Source organism: Saimiri boliviensis, chromosome 11, assembly GCF_048565385.1.
Source record: "Saimiri boliviensis isolate mSaiBol1 chromosome 11, mSaiBol1.pri, whole genome shotgun sequence".
Taxonomy (NCBI): domain Eukaryota; kingdom Metazoa; phylum Chordata; class Mammalia; order Primates; family Cebidae; genus Saimiri; species Saimiri boliviensis.
Window position 1 is genome coordinate 68,650,668 of NC_133459.1, and position 27,491 is coordinate 68,678,158.

General features: G+C 40.0%; 1 protein-coding gene across 1 annotated transcript in view; it reads left to right on the forward strand.

Annotated features, from left to right (window-relative positions):
• Positions 1 to 390: 390 nt before the first annotated feature.
• CTH (cystathionine gamma-lyase) overlaps positions 391 to 27,491 on the forward strand; it is a 29,582-nt gene continuing 2,481 nt past the window's right edge. The window contains exons 1-10 of the mRNA XM_003921420.4: positions 391 to 715; positions 4,779 to 4,860; positions 7,027 to 7,122; positions 10,521 to 10,630; positions 13,703 to 13,834; positions 18,523 to 18,580; positions 19,036 to 19,113; positions 21,131 to 21,283; positions 22,852 to 22,973; positions 24,253 to 24,305. Of these exons, the coding sequence (XP_003921469.1) occupies positions 548 to 715; positions 4,779 to 4,860; positions 7,027 to 7,122; positions 10,521 to 10,630; positions 13,703 to 13,834; positions 18,523 to 18,580; positions 19,036 to 19,113; positions 21,131 to 21,283; positions 22,852 to 22,973; positions 24,253 to 24,305 (1,052 nt within the window). The 5' untranslated portion in view covers positions 391 to 547. The remainder of the gene's footprint in view (positions 716 to 4,778; positions 4,861 to 7,026; positions 7,123 to 10,520; positions 10,631 to 13,702; positions 13,835 to 18,522; positions 18,581 to 19,035; positions 19,114 to 21,130; positions 21,284 to 22,851; positions 22,974 to 24,252; positions 24,306 to 27,491) is intronic.

The following is a 27,491-nucleotide window of genomic DNA, read 5'->3' on the forward strand; positions in this document are numbered from 1 at the left end:
TGGCGCGTGCCGCAATCAGAGGGGGCAATTTATGTGGTCTGTTTACAGTTACCCGGTTTCAACACCATGCCGGCTTTCCGCCAAGTCTCGGGCGAACCTTCAGCCTGAGGTCACACAGACGACCGGGTGGCTCTCTGTAGCCGGCATGGCAGCCTTCTCCGGACCGGTACTCAGGAATTTCACCCGTAGGGACCAACACCACGTGGACCCAGGAACTTCGGCTTCTCTCCACTTTGTGCACTGGAAGGGGCGGTCGCGGTGACGTTTCAGGCAACGCCTCTGCTGCCAGCCAATAAGGAGCGGGGAACGCGTCGGGCCTTCTCTCATTGGGCCGCGCTGGCCCCGCCCCGCGGCGATCGTGAGGCTGCCGGCCGGCTGTTAAAATCCACCCCACGCTCGCCGTGTCCGGCTTTTGTACGCTGGGTGTCGGCTCCACCGGCCGCGTTTGCTCCTTTTCTCCTGCTCCTTCTGTCTCTCCCAATCCCGGACGCCCGGCTTCCTGGTTATATCTTCCTTGTTCTTTTCCTCTCTCATTTCGCGGTTCAGCATGCAGGAAAAAGACGCCTCCTCGCACGGTTTCCTGCCTCGCTTCCAACATTTCGCCACGCAGGCCATCCGTGTGGGCCAGGAACCAGAGCAATGGACCTCCAGGGCTGTGGTGCCCCCCATCTCGCTGTCCACCACGTTCAAGCAAGAGGCGCCTGGCCAGCACTCGGTGAGCTGGGTCTGTCTGGGGCTGCCCACAGTCGGGCGGGAAGAGAGGCTTATGAATTTAGAAGGCATGTAAGTAATTTATAAGATGACATGTAAATTAGGAAGGCAACTGAAAGACGTTTCGACACGGTAATTCTTGAAGTACAGCTTTGTATCGGATGGTCCAGTGATCGTATTTCTTTTGATGAACAGGACTGGAAGGAGCTGTTTGTCATATAGATTTGGGCTGAAATTCAAGTGATTTTGACAAATTTGCCATTAAAAACCGAAGGTCATAACTTTTTTGAATTATCTTTAGCCGCTTAAGTTTTAAAGATGTAGTCCGGAGTCAGCTTAAAAAATACTAAGGGTCTGATAACCTCACTAGAATTAAGATTGTTCCCTGTACCTGTATTAATAGTTAATGAGTACCTACTATGTGCCAAATACATACTAGTATATACCATGTGTGTTGCATGTATTGTCTCATCTAATGCTAACAAAAACCCTAGTCTGAACTGAATTCTCATTTTTTCCAATAAAACAGCTGAGATTTAGGGAGTTAAGTATCTAGCCTTAAAGTAGTTAAGTATTGGAGCTGGGATTCATACTTTAGAAACTTTAGATTGCTTTAAGAACCAACTCCTAGGCACTCAGCTACACTATGCTATCTGTAATAATGCTAATAACAATTTAGCCTATTGCATCATTTAAGCCATGTGGCTTAGTGGTTAGGAACACAAATCATGACCAGGCGTGGTAGCTTACGCTTGTAATCCCAGCACTTTGGGAGGCCAGTACAGGTGGATCACCTGAGGTCAAGGTCAGGAGTTCCAGACCAGCCTGGCCAACATGGTGAAACCCTGTTTCTGTAAGTCTCTACTTAAAATACAAAAATTAGCTGGGCATGGTGGTAGGTGGCTGTAATCCCAGCTACTCGGGAAGCTTAGGCAGGAGAATCTCTTGAACCCAGGAGGTGGAGGTTTCAGTGAGCTGAGATCTTACCATTGTACTCCAGCCTGGGCAACAAGAGTGAAACTCTAACTCAAAAAGAAGAAGAAAAAGAAAAAGAAGAACCAGAGCACAAGTCATATAGTCAGAGGCTAGATCTGAGTTCTGACCCCACTTTTTCGTTGCAAGGGGACCTTGGGCAAGTTAGTTAACCTATCAAAGCCTCTAATTGATCCTGTATAAATGGGGATAATAATAGTACCTAACACGTAAGTTGCTGAGATGTATTTAAAGCTGTATGGTACATAATAATTACTCAATGGTAATTTGTTTTTTCATGGTGTTCACATGTACACTATTTCCATTTGATCCTCAGAACAACCAGGTCTACTTTTTATAGGAAAGGAACTGACCCAGAGTCATACATGAATGATCTGTAAATCCTATGAAAGAGCCTTGTTAATCATATAGCTTTTTTTCCCCTTTTGGTGGCATACTTGATGGATCTTGGAAAAATTTAAAAGTTGCTGAGATTTGTAAGAATTAGTTAAATTCCAAAGCCTTGATTATGCTTTGAAAACTACTTTAGTGTGTCCTATAAGTTGAGGAAAATCCTCGTAGACAGTCCTGTGTTTTGTGAGATAGAGTTCAAAGGCCATTTCTACAACTGGCTTAAAATGCTCTTAACTACTGTATTTTGGAATCAAAATATGTACACAGCCTCTCTTTCAAACATGAAGTTTCTTGTGTAGGGCTTAATAAATGTGTAGTTGCCCAAGCTTTGGAACTTAGAGTAAAAATTAACCATTTGGATGTGATATTAATTGTTAAATATTTCCAGGAAACCAGCAGGGATCCTTAAATCCATAAAAACTCTGCTTTTTTTTTTTTTTTTGAGACGGAGTCTTGCTCTGTTTCCCAGGCTGGAATGCAGAGGCGTGATCTTGGCTCACTGCAACCTCCTTCGCCTCCTGGGTTCAAGCAATTCTCCTATCTCAGCCCCCACTAGTAGCTGAGATTACAGGTGCACACTACCATGCCTGGCTAATTTTCATTTTTTCAGTAGAGACAAGGTTTCACCAAGTTGGCCAGACTGGTCTCAAACTCCTGACCTCAGGTGATCCACCCACCTCGGCCTCCCAAAGTGTTGGGTTTACAGGGGTGAGCCACCTCACCTGGCCTCAACAAAACCTTTTTTTGAGATGGAGTCTCACTCTGTCACCAGGCTGGAGTGCAGTGGCATGATCTCCACATATTGCAAACTCTTAACCTTTCTGGTTCAAGTGACTCTCCTGCCTCAGCCCCCACTAGTAGCTGAGATTACAGGTGTACACCACCACACTGGCTAATTTTTTTTTTTTTTTTTTTTTTTTTTTTTAGTAGAGATGGGGTTTCACCATGTTGGCCAGGCTGGTCTTGAACTCCTGACCTCAAGTGATCCACCTGTCTCGGCTTCCCAAAGTGCTGGGATTGCAGGTGTGAGCCACTGCACCTGACTCAAAACTTTTAAAAATTGTTAATACTAGGAGCTTCTGAATCAGAAGCAAAGGTGAAAAGAGTGGTAGTGTTTTGTTTTGTTATGTGTTATATGAAACAGAAGGAGAAAATTATAGGACTTCTAATTCATGTTCAAATCCTAGATTTATAATCTGGCTTTGACACTCCCTAGGTACTATTACATTTGACTTCACTCTCCTCAAAGCCAGTTATAAGAGTTAATAGAATGACAGGATGATTATAGATAGCAAGGTGCCATATGTGTAAAAGGAGCATAATGCAAATTTTTGAAAAGTATTGTGTGAAGCTGTTTTGCCAGGAATTGCTCCCTATGTTTTGAGTCACCTTTGTAGGGCCAAGATGTGAATGAACGCTGAGCATTTGTAGGATCTGATCACAACTTCCTGTTGTATGCTAAATAGAACTTGAATCAGCCTGAGGAGGTGGCTCACGCCTGTAATCTCAGCACTTTGGAAGGCCAAAGTGTGGGAGGGTTGCTTGAGGCCAGGAGCTCAAGATCAGTCTGGGCAGCATAGCTAGACTGCCTCTACAAAAAATAAAATTAGCATATTAGTTAGGCATGGTGATGTGTACCTGTAGTCCTAGCTACTCAGGAGGATGAGATGGGAGGACTGCTTAAACCCAGGAGTTTGAGGCTGCAGTGAGCTATGATTGATTCACTGAACTCTAGCTTGGGCAATAGAGTGAGGCCCTATCCGTTAAAAAAAACAGCCGGGCATGGTGGCTCAAGCCTGTAATCCCAGCACTTTGGGAGGCCGAGGCGGGTGGATCACAAGGTCAAGAGATCGAGACCATCCTGGTCAACATGGTGAAACCCCGTCTCTACTAAAAATACAAAAAATTAGCTGGGCATGGTGGCGTGTGCCTGTAGTCCCAGCTACTTAGGAGGCTGAGGCAGGAGACTTGCCTGAGCCCAGGAGGCGGAGGTTGCGGTGAGCCGAGATCGCGCCATTGCACTCCAGCCTGGGTAACGAGAGCAAAACTCCGTCTCAAAAAAAAAAAAAGAAACTTGTATCACTTAATCATTTATTTCATTGGAAATGTAATACAGGATAGAATTAGGTTTATTCTATTGTCTCATGCAAATCACTTTTCATGTTTCCAGATTAATGAAGTAATGTGAGTCTAACGTAATAAAAATACTACTATTAAAAAATGCCATTTATTTAGTGATTAGCATGTGCTAGGAAAGCGAAGTGAATTTGTGCATTATCTCATTTTATGATCATAACCATTTTATGAAATAGATGTCTCTGTTATTCCCATTTTACAGATATTGAGATTGACCCTTGGAAATGTGAAGTAATTTACCTAGTGTCATGAAGCTTATAAGTGGCAGATACAGAATTCACATAGAGTTTGTTTGACTTCAGATCCTCTTCACTATAGCCACAGCAGTGTTCTCCTTCATGTAAGAGCAAGACATATCATGACTAAAGAATAGAAACTCACAATGGTAGGGTGACACCATAGGTGTCTATGTTAGGATTCCTGTTATAAACTGAAGTCTCTTAGGGTGAACTGTAGTTGTCTATGTTAGACATAGAAACTGTAGTTGTCTATGTCTAATAATAAACTTAAGTCTCTTAGGATGAACTCGAACTTGTTTTCTTCAGGGTTTTGAATATAGCCGTTCTGGAAATCCCACTAGGAATTGTCTGGAAAGAGCAGTGGCAGCACTGGATGGGGCTAAGTACTGTAAGTAATTTCTATTTCACAGTCTAGAATCGATTTTTGAATGTATAGAGAAAACCATAGAGGCACAGAATGTCGAACTGAAAAGAAACAGATTCGCTAGTTCAAGATTGCTGTTCTACTGACTGAATTCTTTGCTCAAGGTCCCTGAGTATAATATGCATATGTGTAATCATCAGGTTAAAATACATATAAATAAAGGAAAAATGAATAAGGGAAAAAATTCACATGAATACTACATTTATTATGTATAAATACTATCAGTATAAATAAATAAATGGAAATTAAGTTCAATAACACTACCTATTAGAATATAAATTCTTTTTTTGAGACAGGGTTTCTCTCTTTGTCATCCAGGCTGGAGTGCAGTGGTGTGATCTCTGCTCACTTCAGCCACCTCCTGCTGGGTTGAAGCGTTTCTGGTGCCTCAGCCTCCTGAGTGGCTAGCATTATAGGCATACACCACTACAGCTGGCTAATTTTTTTTTTTTTTTTTTTGAGATGGAGTCTTGTTCTTGTCACCCAGGCTGGAGAGCAATGGCACGATCTCGCCTCACTGCAACCTCCTCCTTCTGGGTTCAAGTCATTCTCCTGCCTCAGCCTCCCGAGTAGCTGGGATTACAGGTGACCGCCACCACGCCCAGCTAATTTTTTGTATTTTTATTAGAGATGGGGTTTTGCCATGTTGGTCAGGCTGGTCTTGAACACCTGACCTTGTGATCTGCCCGTCTCAGCCTCCCAAAGTGCTGAGATTATAGGCGTGAGCTACTGCACTTGGCCATATTTTTGGATTTTTAGTAAAAATGGGGTTTCACCATGTTGGCCAGGCTGGTCTCTAACTCCTTGGCTCAAGTGATCTGCCCACCTCAGCCTACCAAAATGCTGGGATTACAGTTGTGAGTCACTGCACTTGGCCTAAAGTTTCTTGTACTCTGGTTTATTCACCTAATAATTTGTGCCTAAGAATAGCATTAACCTTTTGTTTTTTGTTTTTGTTTGTTTTTGTTTTTGAGATGGAGTCTTGCTCTGTCACCCAGGGTGGAGTACAGTGGCTGGATCTCGGCTCACTGCAAACTCCAGCTCCCAGGTTCAAGCGATTCTCTTGCTTCAAGCTCCTGAGTAGCTGGGATTACAAGCGTGCGTTACCGCCCCCAGCTAATTTTTGTATTTTTAGAAGGGACGGGGTTTCACCATGTTGGCCAGGCTAGTCTCAAACTCCTCACCTCATGATCTAATCGCCCCAAACTCACAAAGTGCTAGGATTACAGGTGTGAGCCACTGCACCCGGCCAGCACTAAGGTTTATTAACCTGTGCTAATGTGCTCTCAGAGATTAGGAATTAACTCCCTAAACCTTTTTTTTTTCTCATGGAGGGAGTCTTATGTATTCACTGTCATTACGTTTATTAGACAAATCTCAGGTCTGATGGTGACTTTTGTTAAAATATTTGCTGAACTGCATGTTCACATAATAAATGTATGATTCATATCTTTGCTCTATTCTTTGTTTGAAATTTCTTTCTTTTTTTTTTTTTTGAGATGGTGGCTCACTCTGTCACCCAAGTGGAGTGCAGTGGCGCAATCTCAGCTTATTGCAAACTCCATCTTCTGGGTTTAAGCAATTCTCCCACCTCAGCCTCCCTAGTAGATGGAATTACAGGTGTGCGCCAACATGCCTGGCCAATTTTTATATTTTTAGTAGACACAGAGTTTCACCCTGTTGGCCAGGCTAGTCTCTAACTCCTGACCTCAGGTGATCCACCTGCCTTGGCTTCCCAAAGTGCTGGGATTATGGTCATGAACCACCATGCTTGGCCTGAAATTTCTTTAGTTTGCTATTTTTAAACTGTAATTTAACTGACAATAGGTCTTTTATCTTAGATATTTGTAAAGAATTATTTCCTTAAAGTGTTTCAGATAAATGTTATAACCAAGGCAAAATTGACATTAACACAAAAGTGTCTCCCCGTATTATATATTTTTTATTTTAAAGATATCTTATTCTTTAAAGAGAAAGGGAGATTTTGTAATGGTATTAATCACGGGCCTCTGGCAACTCAGCCATCATGGCTGTCATATCTGCATTGAAGTATGTCAGGTAAATACTGGAGGTGTTTTTTAACCTTTAGGTCTAACTTTTCAGCTTACTCTAACTGTATTTTTATTTTAGGTTTGGCTTTTGCTTCAGGTTTAGCAGCCACTGTAACTATTACCCATCTTTTAAAAGCAGGAGACCAAATTATTTGTATGGATGATGTGTATGGAGGTAAGTGACTCCTCTTGTTTATATTGTGTAAACTTGTATTTTACAGATAATAAAGTGATCTCTGAATTATATTAACAATGTTGCCAGTATTTGTGGTTATTTATTATATTTTACAGGTGTGACAGGCACCTCAGACTTGGCAAAAGAGGAGCATAAACACTTAGGGTCCACGTTCTGGAACTGTTTATAAAAGATATTATTTATTTATTTGTTTGTTTATTTTGAGACAGGATCTCGCTCTGTCACCCAGGCTGGAGTGCAGTGGTGTGACCTCAGCTCACTGTGCAGTCTCTGCCTCCTGGGTTCAAATGGTTCTTGTGCCCCAGCCTCCTGAAAAGCTGGGACCACAGGTGTGCACCACTACAACCAGCTAATTTTTGTATTTTATGTAGAGACAGGGTTTCGTTGTGTTGGTCAGGCTGGTCTGCAACTCATGAGCTCAAGTGATCCCCACTTCCTGGCCTCCCAAAGTTTTGGGACCTCAGGCATAAGCCACCTCACCTGGTCAGAGATTATTTAGTAAGAATAGTATTTAAGCTGCTAGAATGAATACATAGGACCTGATCAACTTGCAGGCACATTATACTCTAGAGAAGATAAGGTTTAGAGAGACAGTGTTCTCCTGTAACTTCATTTTTGCTTGTCATAAAGGTAAACTACAACCTAGGTTACTCCAAGAGCTTCACCCTGCACATTCCCTCTTGCTTTTTATTTTTTGTTTGGTTCCAGGGAAACTTTTGAAAATTTGTTAGGAGATATGGGCCTCATTTCCCAAAAAATGTTCTTAAGACTATACTCAGTAATTAGTATTTTATTTTAGGAGTCTCACGGATTGAACCCCTGAAGTCCATCTATTTAAGGAGATCCAAATTTAAGAACTTCCATTCTAAAGAGGTTAAATGTTAGCTCTTTAAAGTGGTGAATGTGGAGAAGACAGGATTGCCATTGCCTTTAAGCCCACTGATTTCTGTGTTTAAAACAAAAGCAAGGAATTTTGTGAATATACATATACATCTATTCTAGATGCTTCCAAATAATTAAAATGTGATTTCTAGAATACTATCATTTTATCTATTTCCTATCTGAACAAAAAGTTAAATCAACAAGTCCTTTAAAACAGCGGTCCCCAACCTTTTTGGCACCAGGGACCAGTTTTGTAGAATACAATTTTTCCAAGGGAGGGGTGATGGTTTCAGGATGAAACTCTTCTACCTAAGATTATCAGGCGCTATTTAGATTCTCATAAGGAGCATGCAACCTAGATCTCTCAAAAGTTATATTGTTATAAGGAGTGCACAACCTAGATCCCTCCCATGAGTAGTTCTCAGTAGGATTCCTTCTGTGAGACTCTGATGCTGCCACTGATTTGATAGGGGACTGAGCTCAGGGAGTCCTAATGCTCACCTGCTGCTCACCTCCTGCTGTGCAGCTGGGTAACAGGCCATAAACCTGTACCTGTCTGTGGCCTGTCAGTTGGGGATGCCTGCTTGAAAGGAAGATACTCTAAGTAATCATTTTAGACTTCAGAAATTAGCACAATGTTTTGTATTTTATCTTAGTGTTTTTTTTTAATTTTTTTCTATTTATTTATTTATATTCCCAGACTTGAGCCAGTTTATTATCTTACTTTCTTATATTAACTCGAGTTGAAATTATAGACATCTCCAACTTTTAGATACTTTTATAATGCATTATAAAAGTCTCATGGAAAACGTAAGTATAAAATTCTGAAAATCATTGATTTTTAAGAACTCTACATTATTTTTCAATTTTATATTATCTAGGGTCAGTCTACATACCATCAAAAGTCTAGTTTCTCATTAATGACAGAATATTCTTTTGTTGTTGTTATTATCAATATCAAGTTTTTCTTTAAGTTTTTATGTGTAAAAATCTAGTCTAGGAGTGTTTATAAAAAACCGTTCTGCCGGGCGCGGTGGCTCACGCCTGTAATCCCAGCACTTTGGGAGGCCAAGGCGGGTGGATCACGAGGTCAACAGATCGAGACCATCGTGGTCAACATGGTGAAACCCCTTCTCTACTAAAAATACAAAAAATTAGCTGGGCATGGTGGTGCGTGCCTATAATCCCAGCTACTCAGGAGGCTGAGGCAGGAGAATTGCCTGAACCCAGGAGGCGGAGATTGCGGTGAGCCGAGATCGCGCCATTGCACTCCAGCCTGGGTAACAAGAGCGAAACTCCGTCTCAAAAAAAAAAAATATTCTAAGTCAAATGATTTATCTTCTTTCACTGTAAAAATTTGGTAGTTTGATTTATATTGTTTCATTTTATTGATCGAAACTTTCAGAACTACGCAGCAAAGACAGAAAAAGTACAAAGAATAGTAACCAATTCTTTTCCATTACAAAATATATTGAAATTTATTTCGAACATTTCATTGACATTGGTTCATTTAGTTTAGAGTTGAGAACTAGGTAGAAATTGTTAAAAAAGAAAAGATGTTTCAGGAAGCATGCCACTTAGTGGAGATTGGATGTTTTGAGAAACATTATTTGCTTTATGTTACTTTTGGATCTCAAGTGTGTCTTATTTGACTCTTTAACCTTTAAAGTCCAAACCGTATTCTTCTTCTTCTTCTTTTTTTTTTTTTTTGTGACAGAGTTTCACTCTTGTTACCCAGGCTGGAGTGCAATGGTGCGATCTCGGCTCACCGCAACCTCTGCCTCCTGGGTTCAGGCAATTCTCCTACCTCAGCCTCCTGAGTAGCTGGGATTACAGGCACGCGCCACCATGCCCAGCTAATTTTTTGTATTTTTAGTAGAGACGGGGTTTCACCATGTTGACCAGGATGGTCTCGATCTGTTGACCTCGTGATCCACCCGCCTTGGCCTCCCAAAGTGCTGGGATTACAGGCTTGAGCCACCGCGCTCGGCCATTATTCTTTACTATATCAGATAGCCAAACTCTTTAACCAAACTAGAACTGCTTTTAGTTGCATTTTTCTTGGTGACTGAGAGTTCCTGACATTTTGTGTTTATAAGTAGAAGGTTAACATTTATACATGAATGTTTCTTTTCTTTTTTTTTTTTTTTTTTTGAGACGGAGTTTCGCTCTTGTTACCCAGGCTGGAGTGCAATGGCGCGATCTCGGCTCACCGCAACCTCCGCCTCCCGGGTTCAGGCAATTCTCCTGCCTCAGTCTCCTGAGTAGCTGGGATTACAGGCACGCGCCACCATGCCCAGCTAATTTTTTGTATTTTTAGTAGAGACGGGGTTTCACCATGTTGACCAGGATGGTCTCGATCTCTTGACCTCGTGATCCACCCGCCTCGGCCTCCCAAAGTGCTGGGATTACAGGCTTGAGCCACCGCGCCTGGCCACATGAATGTTTCTTAATGCAATGTTCTTTCCTCTTTATCTGATTCTCTTCTGCCTCAGGTTCAAACAGGTACTTCAGGCAGGTGGCATCTGAATTTGGATTAAAGATTTCTTTTGTTGACTGTTCCAAAATTGAATTACTAGAGGCAGCAATTACACCAGAAACCAAGGTAACTCAGCTAGTTTTCAGTTTTTCCTGTGATGTTTTGTTTTTTGACATTTTTGTTTACTAGATGATATAATTTAATGTGAATAACAAATTTTATTATATGTCATTGGAAGCATCAACAAAATTAAGATAGACTGTCATCTCTAGGATATTATAGCATAATGGTGGTACATGATTTCTGGAGTGGAATTCTAATTTTAATTCTGTATCTTAGTTGGTATATTATCTTGGGCAAATTATGTAACCAAAGTCTCAATTTCTTCATTTGCAGAATGGAGATAATTATACCAGTTTTATAGAGAGGGGAGTGTGCAAATCAAATGAGATAATGCATATGAAATACTTAGTATAGTTCCTGGATACATAGTAATTGTTTAAAAAATTTCTATGCAGGAGCACATAATTTTTAATGGCATAGCCAAAATAATATTGGTAAAGGAAGTCATCACAGAGATTGGTTTATAGGATTATAGAAAAGGAAGCCTGCCAAATCCCCAAACCCTAAGCACAGTGGCTTTGCTGGGCTCTAAGGGATACTGCCCATATACTAGTTAGTTGTAGAGAATGGGCCACAAGCAATCTTCAGCTTCCATCCTGGGAAGTTTGTGTGCCTCCGGAAGATGTTTTGTGCCTGAGTGAATAGCATATGTGATATTCTTTCTTGGGGCCTCATTTAAATTCTATGTGGATAAAAGAAGGACTAGTGTCTTTTATAAGTCAGCTGTTTACAACTTTTTGCTAATGATTAAAATGTTAGAATTGTACACAAGATTATGTTGCACTGAACACTAAAAAATGAATGTCTTTTCATGTACAAATAATTACTTTGCACATTAACATGGGTGAGCTTTGGTTAATTAAGTTGTTTTTTTTATCTTGCTTGGAAGAAAAGGCACACTAAAATAGCTGGTCTGAGCCTTTTTTTTTTTTTTTTTTTTTTTGAGACGGAGTCTTGCCCTGTCACGCAGGTTGGAGTGCAATGGTGTGATGCTCACTGCAACCTCTGCCTCCCGGGTTGAAGCAATTCTCCTGCCTCAGCCTTCCAAGTAGCTGGGATTTGAGGCGCCTGCCACCATGCCCAGCTAATTTTTGTATTTTTAGTAGAGACGGGGTTTCACCATGTTGGCCAGGCTGGTCTTGAATTTCTGACCTTGTGATCTGCCCGCCTTGGCCTCCGGAAGTGCTGGGATTACAGGTGTGAGCCACCATGCTTGGCCCTAGTCTGAGTCTTTCTAAGGGAGGAAAGCAAATTATGAGTATAGTAAATCTTGTCAACAGAACTTTATATAGTGACTCTACCAACTTAAATTAATGCATTTTCCTTCCTAAAATATCAGGTTTTTCATTTGAAATAGAATGTTTAGGTCCATGTAAAACCTACCTTTTATTTATTTAGTTGTTTTTACTTTTTTAATTATTAGTAGGAATAATACATCTTTAGTAGGAATAATTTTTATATATTCTTTAAATAATTCAAGATTTTTGTTAGAATATGTATGGTTTTAACCATCTTATCTTTTCCATAGTGAAACTTTAAAGTCGAAAGAGTATTCAGCCAGATGCTTTACCCATTTAAATAATAGGTAATAAAAAAGAATCAGCTGGGCATAGTGGCTCACTCTTGTAATCCCAGCACTTTGGGAGACTGAGGCAGGGGTATTGCTTGAGCCAGGAGTTCAAGGTAACATAGTGAGACCCTTTCTCTGCAAAAAAAAAAAAAAAAAAAAAAAAAAAAAAAAAAAAAAAATTGGCTGGGCATGATGGCACATGCCTATAGTCTCAACTACTGGGGAGGCTGAAGTAGGAGGATCACTTGAGCCTGAGAGGTCAAAGCTGCAGTTAGCTGTGGTCATGCCACTGCACTCCAGCCTAGGCAACAAAGTGAGACCCTGTCACTTAAAAAAAAAAGTAATTCAGCCGGGCACAGTGGCTCACGCCTGTAATCCCAGCACTTTGGAGTCTGAGGTGGGTGGATCACCTGAGGTCAGGAGTTTGAGACCAGCCTGATCAATATGGTGAAATTCCAACTTTAAAAAAAAAAATGTAATTCAATATAATGGCATTTTGTTCAACAAATAGAATTCTTTTCTTTGGTCTTTTTGGTAACTATCAAGCAACTACCATGTACCTGAATTGTGGTAGGTTTTGAGACATAAAAGTCATTGCTACTTTTTTAAGTAGGCAGCAAACAGCTTTTCTGTTGTGGGTGTCACTTTTCTCCTTTAGTCTAAAGCCCGTGCTCTTCAAGTCTTAGGTCCTTATTCTATAGTTTCTAGAGTTTCTGGTATTATTTAAGTTCATATTAAATATATTTTTGGCATCTTAGGGATAATTCTCTTTCATTAAAACTCTAGGATGTATTCTTACACAATCTATGTTATTTCTCTTTGAGAACAAAATTTCCAGACACTGAGCTGAGCTGTGTCTTTGGAATATACTCTCTCTCTTTTTTTTTTTTTTTTTTTTTTTTTTGAGACGGAGTTTTGCTCTTGTTACCCAGGCTGGAGTGCAATGGCACGATCTCGGCTCACCGCAACCTCCGCCTCCTGGGTTCAGGCAATTCTCCTGTCTCAGCCTCCTGAGTAGCTGGGATTACAGGCACGTGCCACCATGCCCAGCTAATTTTTTGTATTTTTAGTAGAGACGGGGTTTCACCTTGTTGACCAAAATGGTCTCGATCTCTTGACCTTGTGATCCACCCGCCTCGGCCTCCCAAAGTGCTGGGATTACAGGCTTGAGCCACTGCGCCCGGCCTGGAATATACTCTCTTTTTAAAGAAAAATACAATAATTAACTTTAGTACTTTTCTGTTGATATGTACATTATCTTATTTGATCTTTACAAAAATTCTGTAAGGTAGGTATTACCAACCCCATTATACAATAGGATATATTACATACTTATGGCCTCAGAAATTTGTAGGTGAGGCTACTATTCATTTTTGAATATCCCAGCATCATCATCCATTCATTTCCATTATATAATGTAGCTTCCCAGATTGTTAATAATATATGAGATGTATGCTTGTAAAGTGTATGTTTATAAACTATTGCTATTTACTGAATGATTTTAGCTTGTTTGGATTGAAACTCCCACAAATCCTGTCCTGAAGATGATTGACATTGAAGCGTGTGCACATACTGTCCATAAGCATGGAGACATTATTTTGGTCGTGGATAACACTTTTATGTCACCCTATTTCCAGGTAAATGAAAATAAATTTTTTTGGGGACATAAATCTGTAATTAGGAGAGAAAGGACTTGCTTAAATTAAAATCATGATCAAACTCATAAAATCCAATTATAATTAAATATTTACTGGACAGAGAATTAAATTTGGACCTTTTCTACCATGAGATAATATCGTTTCAAACCTATGTTAATATCCTCTATGGTACTTTGTGTTTTTTATTAAAGCTTACCAGTTCTCTTAGGATGTGTGAACTCTGAAGACATGGCCTTATTATGTGATTGAATCTGCTAATATGTTATACATAGTAAGGACTTTAATGTTTACACATTGGTTACGAATCAGTCATATTTTTCTGTCACCTTGAATATTTTAAATATACATATATTATAAAAGAAAAATGATGCTCAATGATTTCAGTATATGTAAAACATATTATTTTTCCTATTTTCTTCTAGTTTTTATTACTTCAGCACTCCATATACTGTGCCTAGATCTCTTTAGCTTATCATTATTTTGAATTTTTGCTTTATTTATTTTACTTTATAGCTGTAAGTATTTATAGCACTCTTGTGTTAGTCTCTTTGGGCTGCCATAACAGAATACCATAAACTGAGTGGCTTATAAACAGCAATTTATTTCTCACAGTTCTGAAAGCTGGGAAGTCCTCAATCATAGTGCCAGCACATTCAGTGACTGGTGAGGGCTCACTTTCTGTCCATAGATGGAGCCTTCTCGCTATGTCCTCATATGGTAGAAGAGAAGAGACAAGGCAGTTCTCTGGGGCCTCTTTTTTCAGGGTACTGTATTAGTCCATTTTCACACTGCTCTAAAGAAATACCTGAGACTGGGTAATTTATAAAGAAAAGAGTTTTAATTACAGGAAGCGTGATGCTGGCATCTGCATGGCTTCTGGGGAGGCCTCAGAAAACTTACAATAATGGTGGAAGGCAAAGGGGGAGCATGCACATCACATGGCCAGAGTAGGAGCAAGAGAGAACAAGGAGGAAGGTGCTACACACTTTTGAACAACCAAATCTCACAAGAACTCACTCACAATTGTGAGGACAGACCCAAGGGGAGACGGTGCTAAACTATTCATGATATAACCACGCCCATAAACCAGTCATCTCTCTCCAGGCCCCACCTCCAACATTTGTGGATTACAATTCAGCATGAGATTTGGTGGGCTCACAGGTCCAAACCATATGAGGTACAAATCACCCTAATCACCTCCCAAAGATCCACCTCCTGATAACATCACACTAGTGATTAGATTTCAACCCGTGAAGTTTGGAGGACACAAATGTTCAGACCACAGCAGCTCTCTTTAAGTGTTTCTTTCCCTACATGGCCCTCTGCATTTGTTTCTTCCCCAGACCACCCCTCCCATATATCCTCCATCCTTTATTTATTTTTCTATTTTTTTTTTTTTTTGAGACGGAGTTTCGCTCTTGTTACCCAGGCTGGAGTGCAATGGCGCGATCTCGGCTCACCGCGACCTCCGCCTCCTGGGTTCAGGCAATTCTCCTGCCTCAGCCTCCCGAGTAGCTGGGATTACAGGCACGCGCCACCATGCCCAGCTAATTTTTTGTATTTTTAGTAGAGACGGGGTTTCACCATGTTGACCAGGATGGTCTTGATCTTTTGACCTTGTGATCCACCCGCCTCGGCCTCCCAAAGTGCTGGGATTACAGGCTTGAGCCACCGCGCCCGGCTGTTTTGCTTTCTTTTGTAGATCACTTTGGGATCTCTTTATAATTGACTTGTTTCCTGCCTTTTCCCCGCAGGTTTTCCCTCTCTTTCCTCTGAGTAACCCAACTCTTTCCTTTCCTTGTTAGGAGTTACCTTCTTCTTGTCTGTACCTTGTCACATTCCGCATGCCAATGATTGGAATTTGCTTCATTTCAGTTTGGATTATTCTAGTTGAATTACTCAGAATCATATCATCCCTTAGTAGCCACATGGGTTGTTGCCATAAGCAAATCTCTTCCTGAAAAAAATTGTCTCATTATCTTACCTTCATGAAAACTGAATATTTCTCTTTCTTTCCAGTCTTTTGTATTCTGGATCTTCCGTAAGTCTCATGAAAGGCAAAATAGACCTACCAGCATGAAGTTTCAGAGTAGCACCTCTGGAGTCAGGCAGCCTGGGTATGAGTCCTGGCTCTACCAGCTTTTTAATCTGAGGGATCCATCTCATTTTTCTTAGTCCCCTTTGCTCACGAGTACAATAAGAGCCATTAAAGGTATTGATTTTATTGAGTTAGGAAAAGTATTTTGTATAATGCTTCCCTGGGTTATATAAAGTATCTAGCATGATTCTCAGCAGATAATGAGATCAACAGGTGTTAGTGATTTGGTTTTTATGTTTTCTTCTTTTTTGGCTGTACAGTTTACAGAATGTTAGCACTAGAGAAGACCTTAGAACTCATCTACTTTTGACTCCACCCCTTTAGAGATGAGCAAACACATATGCAGAGAGTGCTTTGGGTAATACTTTACCTAAAGCATCCTATTTTTGAAATACCCTAAATAAAATATTCCCATTGCCACCTATGCTAATATCTTCCAAAGACTAAACAACTCTAGTGAGGTTAAAATACACACACACTTCTATGTTTAGGAAAATGTAAATGGAAAGATGCTGACAATGTTTTTTTTTTTTTTTTTTTTTTTAAGACGGAGTCTTGCTCTGTTACCCAGGCTGGAGTGCAGTGGCGTGATCTTGGCTCACTGCAACCTCTGCCTCCTGAGTTCAGCAATTCTCCTGTCTCAGCCTCCTGAGAGGCTGGGATTATAGGTGCCCACCACAATGCCCAGCTAAGTTTTGTATTTTTAGTAATGATGGGGTTTCATCATGTTGGCTGGTCTTGAACTCCTGACCTCAAGTGATCCACCCGCCTTGGCCTACCAAAGTGCTGAAATTACAGGCATGAACCACTGCACCTGGCCTGACAATGTATTGTTAGGTGGAAAGTCTACAACTTTCATTGTAAACAAAAACATTTTAAGACTAAAGGATTAACCTACAGGACATTATATTGAGTGAAATAAGCCAGGCACAGACAGACAAATATGTCATGATCTCATTCACGTGTGGAATCTAAAAAATGTTGATCTCATTGAAGTACTGAACAGAACAGTGGTTACCAGAGCCTGTGGAGGGGAAGGTGGAGGTGAGCACAGAGTTACAATTAAAAGGAGGAATAAATTTTGATGTTCTGCTGCACAAAAGGATGACCATAGTTAACAATAGGATATGACATGTATCAAAATAGAAGAGAAGATTTTAAATATTTCTACTACAAAGAAATGATAAATATTTGAGGTGATGGCCATGCTAATTACCCTGATTTTGATCATTACACAATTATACATGTATTGAACATCTTATTATACTCCATGACTTAAAGGATTAATTTACAGGAAAATTAGGTGGAAGGAAACAATTTAAAAAATTCCTTTTATTTTTCTTAATTCTCCAAATTTTAGACAATTTTTCCCCCCTTTTTTTCCTCTTTTCTTTTTTTTATTTGAGACGGAATCTTGCTCTGTCACCCATGCTGGAGTGCAGTGGCGCCATCTTGGCTCATTGCAACCTCCGCCTCCCTGGTTCAAGCAATTCTCATCCCTCAGCCTCCCGAGTAGCTGGAATTGTGGAGATGTGCCACCATGCTCAGCTAATTTTTTTTTTATTTTTAGTAGGGACAGGATTTTGCCATGTTGGTCAGGCTGGGCTTGAATTCCTGGCTTCAAGTGATCCACCCACCTCAGCCTCCTAAAGTGCTCTGGCATTACAGGTGTGAGCCCCCATGCCCGGCAAATTTCTTTCTTTCTTGTTGTTTTTTAAGATAAAGTCTTGTTCTGTCACTCAGGCTGAAGTGCAGGGGCTCAATCATGGTCCATTGCAACCTGAAACTTCTGGTCTCAAGGAATCCTTTTGCCTTGGCCCCCAAAACTGCTGCAGGTGTGAGCCATCCCCCAACTCCCAGCTATCTAGATTTCTTATAATATCGAACACAATGTAAATGTCTTATAAATGGTTGTTGTGCTATATTGTTTAGGGACTAATGGCAAGAAAAAAGTCTGTACATGTTCAGTATAGACACAACCATTCTTTTTTTTTTTTTTCAAATGTTTTTTATCCATGGTTGGTTGAATCCATGGATGTGAAATCCACACATAGGAAGGGTAGAGTAATTAGGAATCAAGATCATGACAAACCAAATGTGAATAATCACAGCACACATCATGAAGTTTTAATGATTAAAGATCTAAGCAGATAAGTTTATACTTACTCTACATAAAAATTGCTGAATGTTCATGTCAACTATTTTATGTGTTTTATGAGTCATAAAATACCAATGTCTCTACCATAGGTAATAAATTTAGAGGCCTGCCAGCAATTGCTATAAAGTAACAGGTTCAAGAGACCAGTTGATCTGGGCTTATCTGCTGTTTCCAAGAAACTTGTGCCTTCAGCTTAAATACTGGATTCAATACTTTACATTTTTCTTTGGAGGGAGGGAGGCAAAGGAGGGATAATATCAGAGATTAAAAAATTTTAAGGTGTACATATTTTTGCAAAGTTGGTATTGATTTGAATAAGAATGGGATTTACAATAGCAATACTTGCAATTGTAATGCAGGTAATATTTTCAAATAGTTTCTCATTTAAAGTAAAAAACTTGTTTCTTTCAGCGGCCTTTGGCTCTGGGAGCTGATATTTGTATGTGTTCTGCAACAAAATACATGAATGGTAAGATGTGTACAGTGCACTTTGAATGATCTTTTCCTGGATAGGTGGAAATAGCATAGGGCTTGGCTTTTGATCCCTTTTCTTTGATTATCTTGTAAGTTTTTTTCTATGACTTAGGTAGAAAGTAAAGAAAAATACTTTGATTAAATATAGGATTTCATTTATAGTACACAAAACCATGTTCATGATTTATGAGAAGAGGATTAAAATTTACTGTAAAAAGTTATGCTTTTATCTTGCTGACATCTTAAAGAAACATTTTGTTTTTATATAATTTTTATTTTATTGTTTTAGACACAGTTTTTGCTACTCTCTGAATAAAGTTTACTTAAACTTATTTTATACAGCTTTTCCCTGAGAGTTTTTTCAAGTAAAAATCACATTATAGAAATTATAAAATAAATAGTAAACGCAATTGTTTCTAATGGAAATTTTCTTTTGTTTTTTGTTTTTAGGCCACAGTGATGTTGTAATGGGCCTGGTATCTGTTAATTCTGAAAGGCTCCATAATAGACTTCGTTTCTTGCAAAATTGTAAGTATTAAAAAGTCCAGATTCCCTATGATGTTCTCAGTGACTACATTTGATATTTATATTTCCACTAAGTGTTGTGAAGTGGTGGTATTACAATAAATTTATGAAGAAATGAAAAACACAGAAGAAAAATTCTGATTTTATTATTTATTTATTTATTTATTTATTTACCTTTTTTAGATGGAGTTTCACTCTGTTGCCCAGGCTGGAGTACAGTGGTACAGTCTTGGCTCACTGCAACCTTCACCTCCTGGGTTCAAACAATTTTCTTGCCTTAGCCTCCTGAGTAGCTGGGATTACAGGGTTCTACCACCACGGCCAGCTAATTATTTTTATTTTTAGTAGAGACAGGGTTTTACCAGGTTGGCCAGGCTGGTCTTGAACTCCTGCCTTCAGGTGATCCACCTGCCTCAGCCTTCCAAAGTGTTGGGATTACAGGTGTGAGCCATGGAGCCCTGCTAAAAAATTTTTTTCTGATTTTAGAGAAAAGTGTTATAAAAATAGTTATAGTAGCTGGGCACAGTAGCTCATGCCTGTAATCCCAGCACTTTGCGAAGCTGAGGCAGATGGATCACTTGAGCTCAGGAGTTTGAGACCCGTCTGAGCAACATGGTGAAAACTTATCTCTACCAAAAATACAAAAAAATTAGCCAGGTGCAGTGTTGCATGCCGGATACTCAGGAGGCTGAGGCAGTAGGATCCCTGAGCCAGGGAGGCGGAGGTTGCAATGAGCTGACGTTGAGTTACTGCAATCCAGCCTGGGCAACAGAGTGAGATCCTATCTCAAAAAGAAAAAAAAAGGTTATAGCATATTAAGGCTTTATGACATGATATAAGAAATGAGTTTTGTTGTTTTCATGTCCATCTTAATGATAATCATAATTTGATAAAGCTTTAGTGACTTTATAGTTTCAAGACTTAATGGATTTTTTTTTTTAAATTACATTTGAAATGAAGGCTTTCATATACTATGGCTTTTATCTCAGGAATGATGGTTAATTTAAAATAGCACTTACAGTATAAACTTATATTTTTCAACAGATGTCTAAACACCATTTCCTGTTTACATTGCTTAGTTTATCTCCAGTATAGTTAAGGATTAAACCATTGCAATTTTGACAGGTAAGATATAAACATAACTAGGAATAAAAATGTCCTCCAGGAGAGAAACCAAAACTTACTGCTTGATAAGTATCCTTTGGTTTATAAATAGTAGAAATGAGGTATATATCCTGGAGGTATGTGAAATATCTTTGGCTGCTTTGCCCAAAGGCTAAATAGAATGTTTTAGAATATTCAGTAATTATAGGACTTGAACTGCTGTCTTTCTCTGTATGTTGAAATAATTTTTTGAAGAAATACAAGGTTAAGCTATGCACAATTTTTGATTTTATTAAAATCATAGAAAGGACTATTTCTCTTCATATTTGAGAAGTTTGTATCATTGTGCTTTTACTTAGATTTTAGCAAATTATTTGCTTCCCCTCATTTTATTTTATTTATTTTTATTTTATTTTTTATTTTTGAGACAGAGTTTCGCTCTTGTTACCCAGGCTGGAGTGCAATGGCACGATCTCGGCTCACTGCAACCTCCGCCTCCTGGGTTCAGGCAATTCTCCTGCCTCAGCCTCCTGAGTAGCTGGGATTACAGGCACGTGCCACCATGCCCACCTAATTTTTTTGTATTTTTAGTAGAGACGGGGTTTCACCATGTTGACCAGGATGGTCTCGATCTCTTGACCTCGTGATCCACCTGCCTCGGCCTCCCAAAGTGCTGGGATTACAGGCTTGAGCCACTGAGCCTGGCCCGCTTCCCCTCATTTTAAAGTAAATTTCTCTAAGCATATTCTATGCTTTGTTCTCGTGCTTCTGATTTGATATAGTATTTTCTTTCTAGAACTCAAACATTGAGCTTTACACCGAGCTTCTGAGAGTCACTATAATGAAAAAGAGAAGCCAGATAATTTCTTGTTCATACCCTGCCTTCAGACTAACCCAGGATGTGTTCATTTCACAGCTCTTGGAGCAGTTCCATCTCCTATTGATTGTTACCTCTGCAATCGGGGTTTGAAGACTCTACATCTCCGAATGGAAAAGCATTTCAAAAATGGAATGGCAGTTGCCCAGTTCCTGGAATCTAATCCTCGGGTAGAAAAGGTTATTTATCCTGGTATGTTCATTTGATTTCTAAGTAGATATGTTTATGCTAGGATATTAGCAGTTACCCTGAGCATCGTGTTTATGTAACATTTATTTATAAGTTAGGTGCTTTCACTTCTTGTTTATGTTCATTTATTATTGAGCACTACCATGTGTCAGGCTCTGAGGTGGGTCTGGTGGAAGGAAGATAGACATGGTCTCTACCCTTGTATTACCTCTAGCCTAGTGGATGCTTGGATATTAGAAAATTAGTTTTATGCATTAGATGTTCCTGTGGTGGTCTGTGATTTGAATCTTGTGTATATCTATTCGACGATTTTAACATTGGACTTCTCAGTTGATTTGCTTATAATCTTGTCAGTCTGCTATTCAGCACTAGCTCTCACTTTAATCTGATAAAGGTTTGTCCCAGTTGAGACTTGATATTAGGTGCCAAAATTCCCAAGGTTCTCCCTTTTTTTTTTTTTTTTGAGACGGTGTTTCATTCTTGCCCAGGCTGGAATGCAATGGCGCTATCTCGGCTCACTGCAAACTCCACCTCCTGGCTTCAAGCGATTCTCCTGCCTCAGCCTCCCAAGTAGCTGGGATTACAGGTGCCCGCCACAATGCTTGGCTATTTTTTGTATTTTTAGTAGAGATGGGGTTTCACCAGGTTGGTCAGGTTGGTCTTGAACTCCTTAGTGCAGGTGCTCACCTGCCGCGGCCTCCCAAAGTGCTGGGATTATAGGTGTGAGCCACCGTGCCCCAGCCCATGAGGTTCTCTTCTGTTTTTGAATTCCTTCACCTCTGCCAGCATCTAGAAATGCTTCTGTGGAGTTAGCTGACTTACATCTTAACTTTCTGAATTTATTTTTACCAGTCTTTTAAGCTGCGGTGGTCCTGAGTAGTTCTTTCCTTTTTAGATCCTTTTGAGGGATTTAGCCATGTAGTCTAGAATATACAGAAAAATTAAGACTGGTCCCTGTCCACAAGGATTTTAGGGAAACCAAAGCAGAAATACATACAAAACTAAATGCCCTATATGTACTTTAGGTAAAGAGCTATTGATTGGTATCTATTTTAGATGGAGGGAGAGAGGAGTTTGAGCTGTGCCATGAAGAATGGGCAGCATTGGTTAAAAGGGCCTAGACAAGGTATTGGAGATTTATTCAGGAAATGTTTATTAATGTCAGCTATGAGCCAGCATTTGCACTAGGAACTGGGATCCAATTAGTAACAAAAGAAATGGATTTGCCCTCATGGAGCAACTCTGGTGGCTAAGACAGATAGTAAGTAAGGAATTACAGGATATAATTAACAAGGGAAGTCCAGGTTGGAGGGACAGCATGTGCAAAGGCCCTGAGATGAAAGGGAGTGCACTGTGCTGGCATAAAGAAAACTGAAGAGGGAAGAAGAGATGAGGCAACATGAAGCTGGAGAGATAGGGGCCCGAGCAAGCAGTTAGATGCGACCGTGGCATAATCCTCATCTTAGGCTTATTTGCAGTTTATTTAAGCAGACAGTGAAAAATTCCCCCACACCCACAAAATTACATGTTTGATTCTAAAATATGACTCTTATTATACCTTATGATTACAGGGCTACCTTCTCATCCACAGCATGAGTTGGCGAAGCGTCAGTGTGCAGGTTGTACAGGGATGGTCACCTTTTACATTAAGGGCACTCTTCAGCATGCTGAGATTTTCCTCAAGAACCTAAAGGTAACTTACAGAAGAGGTTTAAAATTTTAAGAGGCAAGGTCTCCTTACAGCAGTTCACCATCTCTCACTTCGAAGCAACCCTGATAATGCTTTTGTATCTGCAGGTTATACTCATAAACCTCTTTCTTATGAAATGCATTAGTTGAAAATGACTTAAATGACAATGGTACAGTAGCAGACATTGAAATGTGTTCATTTGCTTAACTCTCCACATACTACAATCAATTAGAGAGACACAGAGTATTCCAATGCATTTATTTAAAAGTGAACCCCTTTTTCAGATGAAATAGATAAAACCTTGAAGTAGTGTGCAATTAGTGCCCTGCACAAGGGCTGTTCTGAAATCCATTCTATGAATATAGTTATGGAGGTAACTTTTAAAACACTTGCAAAGTTTTATGACACTATAACAGTCCACATAAAAACAGTGCTTTTTTTATTCTCCTACTCCAGTGGGGAGTTAAAGCATGTATTTCATAAGTGATACATATTAATAAAGAAGTATGTATAACTTGGTATAACTTGGTAAGCATTTAGCGACTTTTTTATTTAAGTGGTAACCAGAGAGCAAAGTCTCAAATGCAATAATTTTTCTTTTTTTTTTTAGACGTAGTCTTGCTCTGCTGCCAGGCTGGAGTACAGTGGCATGATCTTGGCTCACTGCAACCTCCCAGGTTTAAGCAATTCTCCTGCCTCAGCTTCCTGAGTAGCTGGGATTACAGGCGCTCGCCATCACACCTGGCTAATTTTTATATTTTTAGTAGACACAGGGTTTCACCATGTTGGCAAGGCTGGTCTGGATCTCCTGACCTTATGATCCACCTGCATCGGCCTCCCAAAGTGCTGGGATTACAGGCGTGAGCCACTGCATCTGGCCACTTTTGTTTCTTTTTTCTTTTTCTTTTTCTTTTTTTTTTTTGAGGCAGAGTTTTACTTTGTTCCCCAGGCTGGAGTTCAGTGGCAAGATCTCGGTTCACTGCAACCTCCACCTCCTGGGTTCAAGTGATTCTCCTGCCTCAGCCTCCCAAGTACCTGGGATTACATACAGGTATGTACCACCATGCCCGGCTAATTTTTGTACTTTTAGTAGAGATGGGGTTTCACCATGTCGGTCAGGCTAGTCTCGAACTTCTGACCTCAGGTGATCCACCTGCCTTGGTCTCCCAAAGTGCTGGGATTATAGGCATGAGCCACTGTGCCTGGCCTAAAAACATTTATTTTTGGATTTTAGTATTTTTATTTTACTAGAAGATCTAAATTCATGTTTTCTTTGCTATAGCTATTTACTCTGGCTGAGAGCTTGGGAGGATACGAAAGTCTTGCTGAGCTTCCGTAAGTACAGTTTTGTTTTTCTGTGTATTTTAAACTTGACGTCAGCTTTAATGATTGAAAAAGAAGTATGATAAGGTCAGGGATAATTCAAGGTATTTAACAATAAGAACAGCATGGCATTAGTCAGAATAGACTCTAACCCTGTCAAGATGAAGACCCTGGTAAAATGTTGTGGCCAGCTACTAGTTAGTGAGCGGGCTGCTTGTTAGTGAGCCGTGTCCTCTGAAATGGTGCTTCCTTCCCTGCTCTGTCAAAAAGAGATTCCAGTTGTAATTGTATTCTAGGATCTCTGATTTCTGACCTCTAACCTAGGGCCACATGTTCTACCCTACTCAGCCTTAGAGGGGACTGGAGACTTTGTACTAGCAAATGATTAGTGATTATCATTTATTGATTACCTGTCCCACCAAGCATTCTGTTTTCGAGGCTCTTTGGGAAACAGAAAATGTGTCTCTGATGAAACTCTTCCATGCCCTTGATTATTAGAAAAGAGCCCTACTAGGTATTGTAAAATCTGTTTGTTTTCTATTGTCCGTGGGATAAACCTTTAATATCTCTACACTATTTACAAGATAAATCTAAACCCTATCTTGGTACCAGGGCCTTCACCAACTAACCCAGTCAATTCATCTAATTTTATCAAAGCATCAGAGGATATTGGAACAAGAAGCAGCCTAAGATCATACAGTCCAACACCTTATTTTGCAGGCAAGAAATAATCCAGAGAGTTGAGCTGATTGACTGCAGTGTCACACAGGAACATGTTAGCAACTTCAGTCTTGGCTTTGCAACAGAAACAGTGAGGGGTGGTCAAAAGAGCCTGGATCTGGATTTGAGATCTGCTTTCACCAATTAGTTAACATTTTTTTTTTTTTTAAAGGAATCTTGTTCTTGTGGCTCATGCTGGAGTGTAATGTTGCAATCTCGGCTTAATGCAGCCTTCACCTCCCAGGTTCAAGCCATTCTCCTGCCTTAGCCTCCTGAGTAGCTGGGATTACAGGCATCTGCCACCATACTCGGTTCATTTTTCGTATTTTTATAGAGAGGGGTTTCACCATGTTGGCCAGACTGGTCTCTCAAACTCCTGATCTTGTGAACTGCCCACCTGGGCCTCCCAAAGCGCTGAGATTGCAGGCGTGAGCCACCGCGCCCTGCTAGTTAACTTTTAAACTTCCATTTTTTAACACATACAATGGGATTAATAATTAGTGATTATCAGCCTGGTGCAATGGCTCCTGCCTGAATTCCTGTACCTTTTGGGAGGCTGAGGTGGGTGGATCACTTGAAGTCAGGAGTTTAAGACCTGGCCTGGCCAACATGGTGAAACTCTGTCTCTACTAAAACACACACACACACACACACACACACACACACACACAATTAGCTGGGTGTGGTGGTGCACACCTATAATCCCAGCTACTTGGGTGGCTGAGGCATGAGAATTGCTTGAACCCAAGAGATGAAGGTTGCAGTGAGCTGAGATTGCACCACTGCACTCTAGCCTGGGTGACGAAGCAAGACTCTGTTTCAAAACAAAACAAAACAACAATGAAAAATTAATGATTATTATTTATTAATTACCTGTCCCACCAAGCATTCCTGAGATATATATATATAGCCTTTATTGTATGCTACTATGATCGTATGTTGTAATTATTGCAGGGGTAAGTCAAGACATAACCTGTTTTTAACTGTACTAAATATATATGGTGTGTTTCTGTGCTTCATTTTCGTAAACATTTATGGAATAACTTGTTATGTAAGTATTATGTGGAGAAATATCAGGACCCACCAAAGTTTGGGCCTGTTTTCTGTCTTTATATAGGAGTTTACAGTTAGGAAGTCAGGGAGTCTCACAAAGTTTAAAAAAAAAAACCTCCAAATAATGATTTCAAATAATTCGTGTAACACAGCTTTTTGTTAGTCTTTCTGGAAGATGGCTGCTAGTAAGTTTGGATGCACAAGAGGGCACACTCAGCATGTGAAATGGGTTTGTTTTTCATAGTAATAAAATGTGTTACCTTAAGACTCTCTTGTTTAAAAAAATTGTCTTAAAATAAATCTCTCCTGATTTACTTAGGGATTTTTGTTTAAAGTTGCTTGGTCCTTAGGCACTTGGGTTTAGGATATAACCCTAATTTCAGAGAATGAGTGGATTTAGGTCGGGGCTTGTCTTTTCTACCACCCTGCGTTCTGTGTCTCCCAACTCTGCTGCTAATAGTGCAGCATTGCAATAAGGGAAGGAGGAAGTGAAGCCAATGTGTACTAGCTTAGTCTTCCAGCCTCACAACACATATAACTCTGTTAGAAAAGTTACTCATCTTCTCCAAATCTCAATTTCCCTGATTGTAAAATGCAGACAACGCTCTACGTAGCTCTTAGGTTTGTTGTGAGAACGTGGGAAAAAACTCCCTAAGTTGATGCCCTGGTTCATACTAAGTATGAACCCAATAAATGTTAGCACCTACTATGAACTATTACCTTTAATTAGGCATCTACTATATTCCAGGTGCTTAGAAGTGCTTTATACATGTTACTTAAAATTAATGCCTGTGACAAACTTTTAAGACAGGTGTTATATCCAATTTTTATTAGTTAAAAAAATGAATTAATGCACACAAACCACCTAGTAGAGTACCTGCCTCATGGTAAGCACACAGTAGGTACATCTACTATTATTTCAGATAAGGAAACAGGGACTGAGGATGAGTAGCTTCTATAAGGCCACATAGCCAATATAGGAGGGGCTAAGATTCATACCCAAATTTGTTGGTCTCAGAGACCAACAAATTTTTTTTTTTTTTTCTGAGACGGAGTTTCGCTCTTGTTACCCAGGCTGGAGTGCAATGGCGCGATCTCGGCTCACCATAACCTCCGCCTCCTGGGTTCAGGCAATTCTCCTGCCTCAGCCTCCTGAGTAGCTGGGACTACAGGCATGCACCACCATGCCCAGCTAATTTTTTGTATTTTTAGTAGAGACGGGGTTTCACCATGTTGACCAGGATGGTCTCGATCTCTTGACCTCATGATCCACCCGCCTCGGCCTCCCAAAGTGCTGGGATTACAGGCGTGAGCCACCTCGCCCGGCCCGAGACCAACAAATTTCTACATGTACACACTCTTTTAAGGAATTATGAGTCTCCCAAGGCAGAACATTTTAAGATGGATATTTGTGTGTAAAATCTT